General features: G+C 40.9%; 1 protein-coding gene across 4 annotated transcripts in view; it reads left to right on the top strand.

Annotated features, from left to right (window-relative positions):
* Positions 1–12,225, top strand: part of ASPSCR1 (ASPSCR1 tether for SLC2A4, UBX domain containing) — a 50,691-nt gene extending 38,466 nt beyond the window's left edge. For 2 of the 4 annotated variants that reach the window (XM_054846113.1, XM_054846112.1), the window contains 4 exons: positions 6,414–6,465; positions 7,184–7,253; positions 7,589–7,776; positions 9,103–12,225. In XM_054846113.1, the coding sequence (XP_054702088.1) occupies positions 6,414–6,465; positions 7,184–7,253; positions 7,589–7,776; positions 9,103–9,116 (324 nt within the window). In that variant the 3' untranslated portion in view covers positions 9,117–12,225. Of the gene's footprint in view, positions 1–6,413; positions 6,466–7,183; positions 7,254–7,588; positions 8,093–9,102 lie in introns of those variants that run through there. The other 2 variants (XM_054846110.1, XM_054846111.1) reach the window with 1 other exon arrangement.
* The last annotated feature ends 88 nt before the right edge of the window (positions 12,226–12,313 follow it).

Below are 12,313 nucleotides of genomic sequence, written 5' to 3'. Positions count from 1 at the left end.
TTACTTAGCTATATAGTTTCAGACTAAATGTGGCTTTTTGAGTAACGGACTGGTCTTTGGATTTCAGAGATGGAAAGCGTTCATTTAAACTTCTGCACCTGTAAGTAAGTAAATTGATGAAGCTGTGTTATTTAGATCTTTTTAAAATCTGAGGAGTTGGTCCATTTGGAATGATACTCCTTAAATGGGGAGGACAGTAAGAAGGACATTGGCTTCCTCAACTTCTTGCCTCAACAGTCACTTTCTGATCCCTTCAGAAGAAAACTGTCCTGTGAGTAAGGCCTTGGATGGGACTCTGGAGACTTATGTATTTAGTTCTCATTTCTGCTACTGCCATCCTGTGTGACCTTGAATAAGTTAATCTCTTTAGGTCTCAGTTTTTCATCTGTACAAAAAAACCCAAACCAACAAAACCCCCAAAAGCTCATGCTTTATTACATTTCATGTTGCTGCTCGTTACATACATATAATTGCACAATGGGACACCATTTTCAATTGAATTTCTGTGGCTGTTGCAATAAAAATAATAATCTAACTGTATCTTGTTAAATGTGCCTTGCGCAGTGTGATTTGAACATCATAATTCAATAGATTAATAGCATCTCTTTTCCCAGTCAGAATGGCATTGTATCTTTGGCTGGAAATCCAAGCAGCAATGAAGAAAAAGGCTGGATATTTGAGTATAGTAACTAGCTGTGGATTCGTTCATATTGTAATAATTCTTTGCATATAACCAAATGGAGTTTTTTGAATATTTGTTTCAAACAGCCTATGATTATTTTGGTCAATCTGACAGGCTCAGTGACTCTTAAGAGGTTTCTAAATCTGTTTTGATTCACAGATAGTCTTATCAGAATCCTATGCAGTGAGGTTAAGAACTGCAGGGTGGTTCTTCTAGAGACATTGATATATGCATTAGAACAACTGCAAATGAGGAAATACCAGCTGACTCGAGAATATAGTTTTCAGGTAATGGTCTGCCCAATATTTGATCCTTGCATTCTTAGCAGTGTTAGAGAATGCTAAAGGCTCCAACTTTGGGTTTGTATGTTTTCCTGGACTGCAGCTACTAAAGCCTTCTCATCTTTATGCCAAGACATTCCTTGGCCAGTGGGATCATTCCACTGGCTTCTTTTTTTTTTTTTTTTTTTTTTTTTAAAATGTGAAATTGGTGCTGATTTAAATACTTTTGTGTTAAAAAAATTCTCAGACAGCATTGTGTCCTGCCAGTGCCTGGCTGGAGAATTCCTGGGGTGATCAGTGAGACGTAGCTAGCTGCATCCCTACATCCTATTACTGAACCCTCAGTAAGTGTTGAAATTGGGATGGTACCTGAGAATCCTGCACAAAGGAAGCTAGACAAAGAGTTGTATGAATGAGCCAATAGTCTATTTGAATTAAAGAAAAAGAACTCTACTGGATGTAGATTTGGCAAGAGGGGACTGTGTTTTGGCTGACCCCTAGGAAAGGATAGGGATGCAGGGAAATGAGCCATGGGAAGGAGGTTGCATTCTGTATACTTGTGAGCTGCTGTCTGGTTCCTTGAAGTTTCTTTCAATTAAAAGATTTTGAACTGAAACATTTGGACTGATGTTTTGCCAGCAGTGGGAAATGGTTGTGTAGGTGGATCCTGAAACTTAGAACTATGGTTATTTGTCAACCTGTGAGTAAATAGGGTAGAGGTTTATATTGGGACACATTCTGTCTGTTTGCGTGGTTCAGAGTGTCTGTCTAGCTCTTGGTCTGTGTTTCTCACTCTCTTTTTCTCTTTGTGCCTCATGCAGTCCCTGCCATGAATTTTCTCTGACCCCTTGGGGCCATTCCCACTTGAAGCTTTGATGTGTGTGCCCAGAGCTTGATTGACAAGGAAGTTTCCGTGGCGGCAGCAGGGAAACGAAGAGAAAAGGGCAGGGCTTTGAACTAAAGGGCTTTGAGCTCTGAGATGCTGTGCTTACTTATCTCCTTCAGAATGTTAATTATTTACCAAGATAATTGGTCGGGAGGGGGAGAAAAAGAGGGGAGGTTATTAAAAAATTCCAACACTAACACGCTACAAAAACCTCATTTTCCAACTTGCAGCTGGCATGAAAAGGATGTTGTGTGTAAAAGGGCTTGAGTGTAAGTTTGTTGGGGGGGGGGGGCTTTTTAAGGCACCCGTTTCCTAAATAGAGGGATCCCTTCAGACGAATGCAGCGGAAACATCAAAGCTCTTGCGAGAGTTTTCTCTGGGGTTTCTAAACCATGTCTGGTACTTTTTAATTAAAAAAGTTTATGGAGAGCCGTCTTTGTGACTGGAGCAGGCTAGGCCCTGTTGACTGAGGAATGAAATGTTAAAAGACCTAATAAATAATGATTTCTGCTAAAATGTCAGTTCAAGGATGTGAAGATGTCTGGCCACTTTAGCAGGAGCTGAGACTTGGAGTAGACTGATGAATGCCTCCTGCTTCAGTCTAACATGATGTAGGCCATACTGTGTGTGCAAGTCTCCTACAGGCTCTGGATTAATGTAAAAAAAATTGTAATACCACATACTCATTTGAAGTTTGTAGTCAGGAAGATGGGTGAAGCCGTTTCATTTTGCTTCCAGTTAATACAGTTTTATTAGTCTGTGTATTAGGTAGCGATCCACAGGCTGCTCCATGAAGATCAGAGTTCCTTTGAGTTCTGGTAGTTGCTGTGCCGGATCAGGTCCAAGGACTCATTCCAGTATCCCAACTCTGCTGATGGTGGCAACAGAGGTTCAAGAAAACTCCAGAGCAGGCAGCCTGCCCTGCACAATTCCTAAGTATGCATTAATGATACAAAGAGGGGCAGTTGCTTGCTTTTATCTCTTTATTTATTTATTGGATCAAGGTGAGAAATTTAGTGTTATTGTTTAGCCAGGGTAAACGTAGACCATTAATCAACATTTTCTGTATAGCTCTGGCTATGACAGTACTTGGCTCTTTTACACTATGATGATTTGGTTTCTTGACCTGTCTCTTAGTATAAGGTCTTCTGAAAGCTTAAAGTAATTGTTTCAGCTAGTTTTTCTTTATGTAGTATTACACTGATGTGTTAATTCTGGTAGTAAATATATTTTTCTTTCGGAATCCATACTGGTACAACTGGTTATACCGTATCGTATTAATCTTCTGCATATTACCTTCAAACCCTTTTAAAAATACAAGCCTGTGCTTGCAGCAGTGTCTCTTTTTAGCGCGTAGATTAATAATTTTAAATCTCTTGCTCTGCGGTCCCTTGAGAGCCCTTGGATGTACTGTCTGGACATGGTGATGTAGTGCTTTTTAGTGTATCACACAGTTCCAGCATCAGTTTTTCTACTGCTTCACTTTCTTCCAGTATGTGGTGTCATACCGTATTCACTGTAAGTGGCAGAGCAAGCTTCGTAGGTAGGTACTCTCCTCACTTACCTGCAGCTGCTTTTGTGATTCCTTGGTTGAACCAGCGGGACTGCAAGTCCAGTTTTACAGTTTCTTTGGTACCCAGCAAAGGACCAAAAGAAAATTAAGGGCCTGATGCATCTGACATATGGGGAGAGGCAGAGAGAGTTGGGGTTGTTAGGCCTGGAAAAGAGAAGTCTCTGTGGGGGCCTTGTCAACGTGTATAATAAACATGATGGGAAAACAGCAAGGAGAATGGGCCAGACTTTTCTGAGTGGTGCCTAATAAAAGGACACAAAGTACAGGAACTTCCGTTGAAATAAAAGGAGGAAAACCCAAAACCCAAACTCACTGAAAGGGTGGTCTAATGCTGGAACAGGTTGCCTGAGCAGATTGTGGAGTCTCTGTCCTTGTTGATACTCGGCACCTAACTTGGACACCATGGTCCTGAGAAACCTGCTCTGACTGACCCTGCTCAGAGCAGGAGGATTTGGACTAGACAATCTTCGGATGCTCTTGCCAACCTCGACCATTCCATAATTCTGTGGTGGCAATGAAGTTGCAGGATATTTCTGTCTTTTTAGCTGCTTGGTCTTGCCCACCTTGTAGTTTGTTAGAGATCGAGAACAAAGTTACTCTTCTGCAAGTCTCTTTGATGATGAAACTGATCCAAAAAAGTCATTGAAATTCTCTTCTTTAATTGAATTCCTTAATCTTAATAATTGGTGGCCCAGCCAATTATTTTAGGGACTTCCTTTATCTGAACTTATTGTAACTTTTTGTTGTTTTAATCCTTGAATTGTGTTTCAGCTCTCCGAATTTCCTTCTGTACACCCATTCTGTTGCTTCATTCCTTATTACTGACCTCAGAAATATTAGCTACCAAAGTTGAAAGATCTTTGTTATTTTTTTAATTATGGGTAAATTATAACATTTGCTAGTTTGCTTTAATGCTTGCTTCCCTGCTTGCTTTTTTTAGTTAGGGCTGTGTAGCATTTCTAAGACTCCATTTCTCCAAGTAATGTTTGTTCAACAACTAAGCATTCAATAGCTAAGGATTTTACTTCCGTTTCCTCTGACTTCCAGGTCTTTAATTGGCATGCTTAACTTTAACTCTCTAAAATATGGTCTTTGCGTTAATTGTTCATATGTTTCCATTTCTTATGATGTTGAATTTTATTACATTGTGATCAGTTTCTTATTGGCTTAAATCTGATCCTATATATTATGTAGGGCTAGTTGAAAATAGTTTCTTTTGTGTTTACAATTATTTATTCAGTAGGTCATCATTTGAGTTACTAACAAATTACTTCTCAACAGTATAATGTCATTTAATGTGTTAGTATGTTGAACATAATTCATATTTTTTGATTTTATTCAGTATATATTTATGCAGAGGTAGTTAAATAAAGCTATTTACCCATGATGTAAGAGACTGAGTGTAAAGCAATGAAAGGAGAAGATGGTGATAATGGCTATATAGTTGTTGCTATTTAAAATTAGAGAAAAACAAATGAACTGCAACAAGCCAGATGCTACCTGGTGCATTATGTTTGAGTAACTTGAGAGACATCAGTTGCCATCTCATTCTTCCTGTGCGATCGGTATACACCTTAAAATGGGGGAAACTGAAGTATAAAGCAGTGTGGTAAATTTATGAACAGGTTGAATTAGGAACCTGGCCTGCTGACTAGAATTGTGGACATTTCCACCTTCCCCCCCCCCCCCCCCCCCGCAGAGAGCGTGTCTTCTCTGTGGAGTGGTAGTTAATGGTCAGCAAAAGCTGACTCTGGCTTTATTGCATCTCTAGGTTGCAGAAGGAAGAGTTTGTTCTCTTAGATTATGAGCTAATGGAAACTCTGTTTAATGTGGGTTTTGTGTATGTGGTTGACGAGAAATTGCTAGTTGTTGTGGAGCACTGAAGAGGTAGGTGAAAAGATAAGGTTCAAGGTAATGTGGTGCCTGCTTTTCTGGGGCCATTCCCAGTGAGACAGGCAGTGTCTCCCACCTATCCACTGATGTGGTCAGCCAGGGCACTGTGGCACTGTCCTTTTATCATAGGTGTTTCTATATGGAGACAGTACTTGTGAGATCACAGACGCAATAAATTCATGTACTTTAACTTTCACTTGATTCAGTGCTTCGTGACCTATATGTGGTTGTCGTTTTTTTTTTTAAGGTGTGCCACAAAAAAGCACACACTAAATGGATTATGATTTGGCCGACTGACATCTCAAATAATAGAGAGGAATTGTTGAAAAACATAGATCACTTATGCTGGTGTCTTGTTGGAATTAGTTCTGGGTATACTCTGTTCATTATTTTTTATCTGGCTTGGAGGTAGATATATAAATACAAAATCACTAATAACATTTGCAGATGAAATAAAGATCATCAGACTGATAAACGAAGACATGAGAAAGACAGTCCTACAGTTATCTAGGTCACATAATGAACTAAAGGGGTGAAAAAAATGCTTGAATACGGCAAGTATTCTGACAAGCAGGAGCTAGGAATTCAGGCTGGTTTTACAAAAGGATAGACTGCATCCTGGAAAGCTGTTGAAACTAGACAAATTCCAACTAGAGACAGTGTATAAATGGAATAATCCAGAATAGATTTCTGAGGGCATAGCTGGATTTTCCTTCTCTTCCTATCAGCCACTCAGGTCTCAGAAGATTCTTAGTCATATTCATGTTATCTGCTCAGCAGTGGAGAATGTGGGTGAAATATAATGGCCTGAGAGATGGGAACAGACGAAAACAAATGGCAGGTCATCAGCGCAATGAGTGCTTGCTGTACAGTTCTCATCATCTGTGTGCAGTAGAATAGATGGTAAAATTTTGCTTCATGTCTTACTCTGCCCTGTGCTCTACACAAATTTAGCCTTTTCTGAATTATAGATGTTTCAGTGACCTCAGCTTAAACTCTGTGAATTTGTCCGTAGCTGTCTAACCTGCCTCTAATGTTCACGGTGAACTGTGAAAGCATCTACAATCAATGATCTCTTCTTTTCCTCTTTTGCCGCAGGCTAAACTCTTTCCAACTGCTGTCATTCACTTCGGATCTGAGGAGCGCAGGGGTGAGTGAATTTCCTCTCTTCTTCGGCTGACTGTATAGCTCCTATAGTAGACCCAGAAGAATTACATCCTTATGTTCAGAGTTCTTCTGACAAAAGATAATGCAGTCCTCGCGGATGCTGGTAAATGTTCCTATTCCAAATGGCCGAAGCTCTTCAGAGCCAGCTTGGTCAGTTAGCTTGAGCACAAATGCAAACCTACTAACTTTCTTAGGAGATTTGTTAGGCTCTGGAGTAGGCGTTGCCTACTATGGGGACAAGAATGATAGAACAACAACTCTATAGAAGGAGATTCCCTTGTTCAAAAAGTTAATGGGACAAACGGCTATGAAACACTTTTACAGACCTCCTGTCGTAGTGGACTAGCTGGAGATGGGAGAACAGGTCTGAGTCTTTGGTTCTTTGACATGTCTGGTTTATGCTTAGAACCTCTGTTTCTCCCAGAGATGAAAGCATGCTCTGGCTTCACAGAAAAGTTTCTGAGATGCAGTGAGCACTGAAAGAAAATAGCAAGATCTCGAGGTTTGAATGATGAAATAGGGCACCTTGAGTTGTGAAAGAAACTGTCATAGTTAAAAAGCGTCCTGTGTCAGTTGAGGGGAGGTGATGGAGACTTACTATAGTATACAGCAGGTATGTGCTGAGCAGAGAGCTGTGTGATTCTGTGGTGATTGATGTCTCTATGTTACCAAACAAGCGTTTGGATTTCACTTTTAAACAGATTGTTACCTGAAATCAGACCTGCTGGGCTCTGCAGTTTCCCCTTCTGCAGCTGATTTATTAGTAGCCAGGTACGTTGGGACTGAATCGAGTTGCAAGTGGGTGAGTATTTCAGGGATGGGAAGCAAGAAACAGGTCCATCTTACTACAAAGAAATGTGCTCTGACGATACTAGGACTTTATTTTCCCCCGAAACAGTCGTACTGCCATACTTGACTTCATAGCTTTGTGAGTCCTTCTTTGTAAAGTAGGATTTCAGTGACTAACTCAAGTAAACTGTAGGGCTTTTATCATGAAAAAGAAGAGCCTTTTCGATCTGACTTTAAAAGTTCAAAGGTGGTGGGTGGTACAAGGGGCTGTTATGAAAAAATGAAGCTTAATTCTACTTGCTTATTTTCTTCCTCAGACGTTTGTCCAAATCATCAGATCCTTCTGCTTCATCATCTTTAGAATCAATAGTTCCCTCCCTGTCTGAACCAGAAGTGGGAAGTGACAAAAGGACCGATAAGCAGCCAGAACCAGCAAGTGTGCGTGAAGCTCCACAGGTGCCGAGAAGGGCCCCTGGGAAAATACCCAAATGGCTGAAGCTGCCAGGTACCATGAAATCAGAGGAGAGCTCTTCTCACTTTGAATTCCCCAGAAAAGTAGGCTCCTCTGTGCCAAACTTGTTGGATGTTGACGATATTCTTGAAGATGTCAACATAAGGCTTGCAGGACGTTTGATGCTTGTCAATCACAGATCAGTTTGTGACTTAAACCTCAGTCTTGAAGTATTTGAATGCAGGCTCTGGGCAGTACTGAGTCTGTCTAATCCATATGCTTGCAGCATTCTTAACTATGTTCTGGGCTTAGTGTTCTGAGCTCTTAACTATGCTAGTGTAGTTCCAATACTAATAGGCATGATATTCTACATACCAAGGGCCCGTGTCATCTGTTAAACCTCTTGTTATTTTTTGCTTTGCTGGTTTAGTCTGGTTTAGTACTTTTCTTTCTCTTGAGTTTTTTGAGTTGGTCTTTCTGTTTTTAATCTTCACTGCAAAACAATAGTGGTTTCCCATAGTTAAGACTGCAACCAAGTTTCCATTATGAATTTTTTCTTGGTTTGTCCTGATCAGACAACTGCAGCCTTGGTTTTAGTCTCAGAACCAATAGCTTATGTGTGACTTTATATGAGAACTTTTACAAAATATGAAGTAACTAGAAGGATTCCTGAATTAAACTATTGGCAATATTCACTTTTTGATGCAGTGGCAAAGAGGAGGAAAAAGCCCCAAAAGTTCAATCAACCCCCTTAACGGCAATACAACTAGGAAGAATTATATGGAATTCCCTGGCTAATAATGCCAAAGGTTAACTTCCTGAATGAGGATTTTTGTATTTTATTCTAGAAGATACTGTGAGGCTGTTGGCTCCAGCAAGCATAGCATAAAGCGTGAAGTGATTGTTGGGAGGCTGCAACAGTGGGTTGGTGTGTTTCCGTGCCGTGGCTGGTCTGTTTTAGACTGGTACTGAGATACTGATGCAGATCTTGTGGGAAACGGTATCTTTTCTGTTTCCTGTTTCCAGTATGCTTGAAGCATTCCACTGAAGCATAGAACTTTCTTTCACAAGTAAAGATTATCTGGATAAAGTACAAAATAACATCTCACCTACCTGTGCAGGTTACCCATTAACAGCTGGTATGAAAGGTTAATAACATGCTTTAACATGCATGTTAATAACATGCAGGATGAAGTTCCCCGCTCCAAAAGTTAGATGTATTCACCATTCCATCTCCCTAAGAAGTGCTCCTACATGCTACCCGATTGTTGCCTGAGCACAGTAGTGTAGAACCCTGAGCGACCAGATCATGTTAATGAGAAATGATATGGTGCAAATTACGTGGTTAAGTGTTTTAATGCTCTTATGTTTATTTTGTAGGTGGGAAGAGATGAAACATTCTGGGCTGCTGGATCAGTGAGCAGCCAGCTCTTTCCTGATGAACTTACTCAGAATGTGTAAGAAATGGCTGGTGGGCCCTGGAGAGATCTAATCTGTATGAACATTAGTTATAAATAGAAAATTGCTATTTCAGATGCCAGTTTTGCCTTTTCGAGGAGTAGGAGGCCTGTTTGTGGTCTTCGTGACTACAGAAGCATGGCTAGAGGTTAAATTTAAGGTTTCTTGCATGCAAATACAAATAGAGAATTAAGGGGGAAATAATTCCTATGTACTTTCTGTGAAGGACTTTGTCCATATTTTTAAATTCAAATCCTCCCAGTTCTACCTTCAGAGATAACTTGAGTCTAGCTGCCTGAATTCTTAGCAGCAAGACACAATCTGATTCAGTTTTACCTACAGTTAAGTGCTGCCTGGAGCAAGACTTCTCTCTGCTTCTTGCTGGCTGGGGTTCGTGCTGCTGATAATTCTGGGCACAGATGGCTGGAAAGTGAGTGAAGAGGAACCATGTAGGTCATTTAAAACAGTTCAAGTAGGCTTTTTCTGTGAACCTCTTGCTCTGCTGCACTTGTATTGTTTTCAGTTGCGAGAATCTTGTTAACAGAGAACACAGGTTAATGGAATGCATGTGGAGGTTGCTTCTGCCCCAAGCTCTGTGTTTTATTTTCACTACATATAATTAACATCAGTAATTACAGTTAGGGTGAGGAAGAAAAAAAAATCCAGTAAAAAGGTCTCTTCACGTGACCTTCGATCTATGGCCTTCTATGCTCCAAATGTTTCCACAGCAGAGCAGCTGTTCTCTGCAGTGCAATTAGTGTGCAGAGGGGAGCACTAGTCCAGAAGTTTGCCTCCTGCAGATGTTGCAAGGAGATGACTATTGTTGGTTAGAATTGCACTTACACTGGAGATGAACTCTATAGTGCCACAGTAGCCATGGTTCTGTATTTTATTTGAAGTCTTCTCCATGGATCAGTGATTCATATTGGATTGCTGGGGTTCTATGTTAAGGTAATAACATGTTTTCCATTTTCCCTGTATTAGACAATTGTTCTCTGAACAACGTGTGCATCGGCACAATTTGTAGATGTAATAAAGCACAGTGGCCATAGGAGGCCTTTTTGTCGGTCTCTTTGATAGTATGTTTCTTCCTCCAGTTCTCAGTTTCTCTGTCAGTTCACAGGAACCTGCTCCCTTTTCAATGGGCTTGTCATGCCTCATTCCCTTCCTCCTTTTTTTTTTTTTTTTTTTTTTTTTTTAAACAAAGCAAAACGGAGCTTTGTACCATCTGAATGAACTTCAAAGTGGCTAGAAAGGGCACCCAGGGTTCCTGGCACTTGTCATTGTCTCTCAGCCTGGCCAACATTTCCCTTCTAGGTCTAATTACTTCCAAATGCTCCCAGATGCTTTGAAGAAACTCAGAGGGAGGGGGAGGCATGAAAGAAAGGTGGAAGACGAAAAAGGAGACTCAAAGTGGAGGGAGCAGAATGCTTTAGCGAAAATGTTGATTGATTTCTTATATGACACCCAAACATAAATAGGGAATGTGTGCGGCCGCTGGCACAATGCAAGAGCGCTGTGTACAGTTGCTGCTCTAAATTTTTACTGTGGAAAGCAAGCCCTTCTTGCACTTGACAGGCTATAAAGGACATGCTACAGCAAAACAAAAAAATATTAAAATAATGTTTAAAGTTTATTACTTTTCCAGACTAAGTGTGGGCTGAGCCTACGCTCCATAGGACTATCTGTATCTGTTCAGGTGCTATGTCAGGCTTATTCATTTCACAGAAGTCAGAGGCAGACTGTAGCTAGAGCTGTTTTGCTGAATTTATGCAGGATATATCGGGGCCAACCAGTAGCCATGGCTAATGACAGGTATATACTTGTGCTGGTGTTTTTTATTCACAGCGTTAGAATTAACAGAAGCAGTCTGGTTGGTAGAAAGTTGTACGTGCTTTCAGATGTGCTAGTCTTGGTTTTTGAAGAGCACAGGCAACATAAAATAGTATCGATTTGCTTAGCTATTTTGATTCCACCAGTTTTGACAAAGAGCTAGCACCATAACTATCACCTGCAAGTACCTGATACGGGAAAACAGAAGGAAAAGTTTAGGAACACAAGCAGCAATATCATTATTACTGGGGCAGTTTAATGGATTGCGTACTGGGGTGGGGATTAGGAGACTTCATATTGCGAACTGTGTGCGTTATCTCAGTCAGTTCTGCCCATGTTTGTCCCTTGCCATGCATCAAGCCCAATTTAATCTACTCTTTTAGGAGAATGAAAAATTGGTACCTTGAACAGCTAGACCAGAGGTTTTTATTCCCCTTTGCCTATGCAAAGAAGAGTTAGCGTTAGCTGCTGCTGCTGCTATTAAAATACTGCTTTACTGCTAACATTCACATCAGCAATCCTCTTGTCAAGAATGGTTGTGTATGGACCAGGTATGTCAAGGAAGTGAACTCGAGTTGTTTTTAGGGCAGCAGCTTTGAGAGACCTGTGTGTCAGGAGAAGGCAGAATGGGGGGAAGAGATGAGGATTTGATACCTGGAAGAGGCAAGAAAGTAGGAGCGCAAGTTCTTTTAAGAGGGACAAGATGCCCCAATATTTAAAAGTGCAAGCTCTTCACTAAGGTGGATTCCTACCCTGCCACAGAACAATACATGCAGATACCTGATGAGCTGGATTTGTTTCAATATCACTTCTGCTGTAGTAGCTGAACTCATCCCAGGGGGGTTTGGGCATTCAAAGGTAGTATTACTTGCATTTTTTTGCTGTTGCCTTTTTTTACCATATGGTTGTGAGGCTGAAGGCTGAACTAGGTCAGTTCCTTCATGGGTTTCGTTGTACAGCTGCACAAACAGTTGTCTTGGCAAAGAGGCTGCAGTGCAGAGGGATGGGGCACTGCTTAAGCTGGTACTGTCATCAGAAAATGTGTATTCAATTGTGGTTTTAGTTGAAGTTTGCAAGTGGCTGGTGTTCCGAGTGATGACCTTGATAGCTCTTGGCCGAAAGAGTATAGTGACCTACTGAGCCTTTGCCCGCTGCCGTGGTCAATGGGGAAAAAATTGCTCGCTATTACTAATCATAAAGACTGCAGATAGCCAACAACTGTGTGTGCAATCCTTAAGACACCCTGGTGTCAGCTGCTTTTCGTGCAGCCGGCTATATATATTTCCCAACAAAGCCAGTT

This window comes from Grus americana, chromosome 18 (assembly GCF_028858705.1).
Source record: "Grus americana isolate bGruAme1 chromosome 18, bGruAme1.mat, whole genome shotgun sequence".
NCBI classification, from domain to species: domain Eukaryota; kingdom Metazoa; phylum Chordata; class Aves; order Gruiformes; family Gruidae; genus Grus; species Grus americana.
Note: the sequence above shows the minus strand (reverse complement) of the source record. Positions and strands in the feature narration are given on the sequence as shown.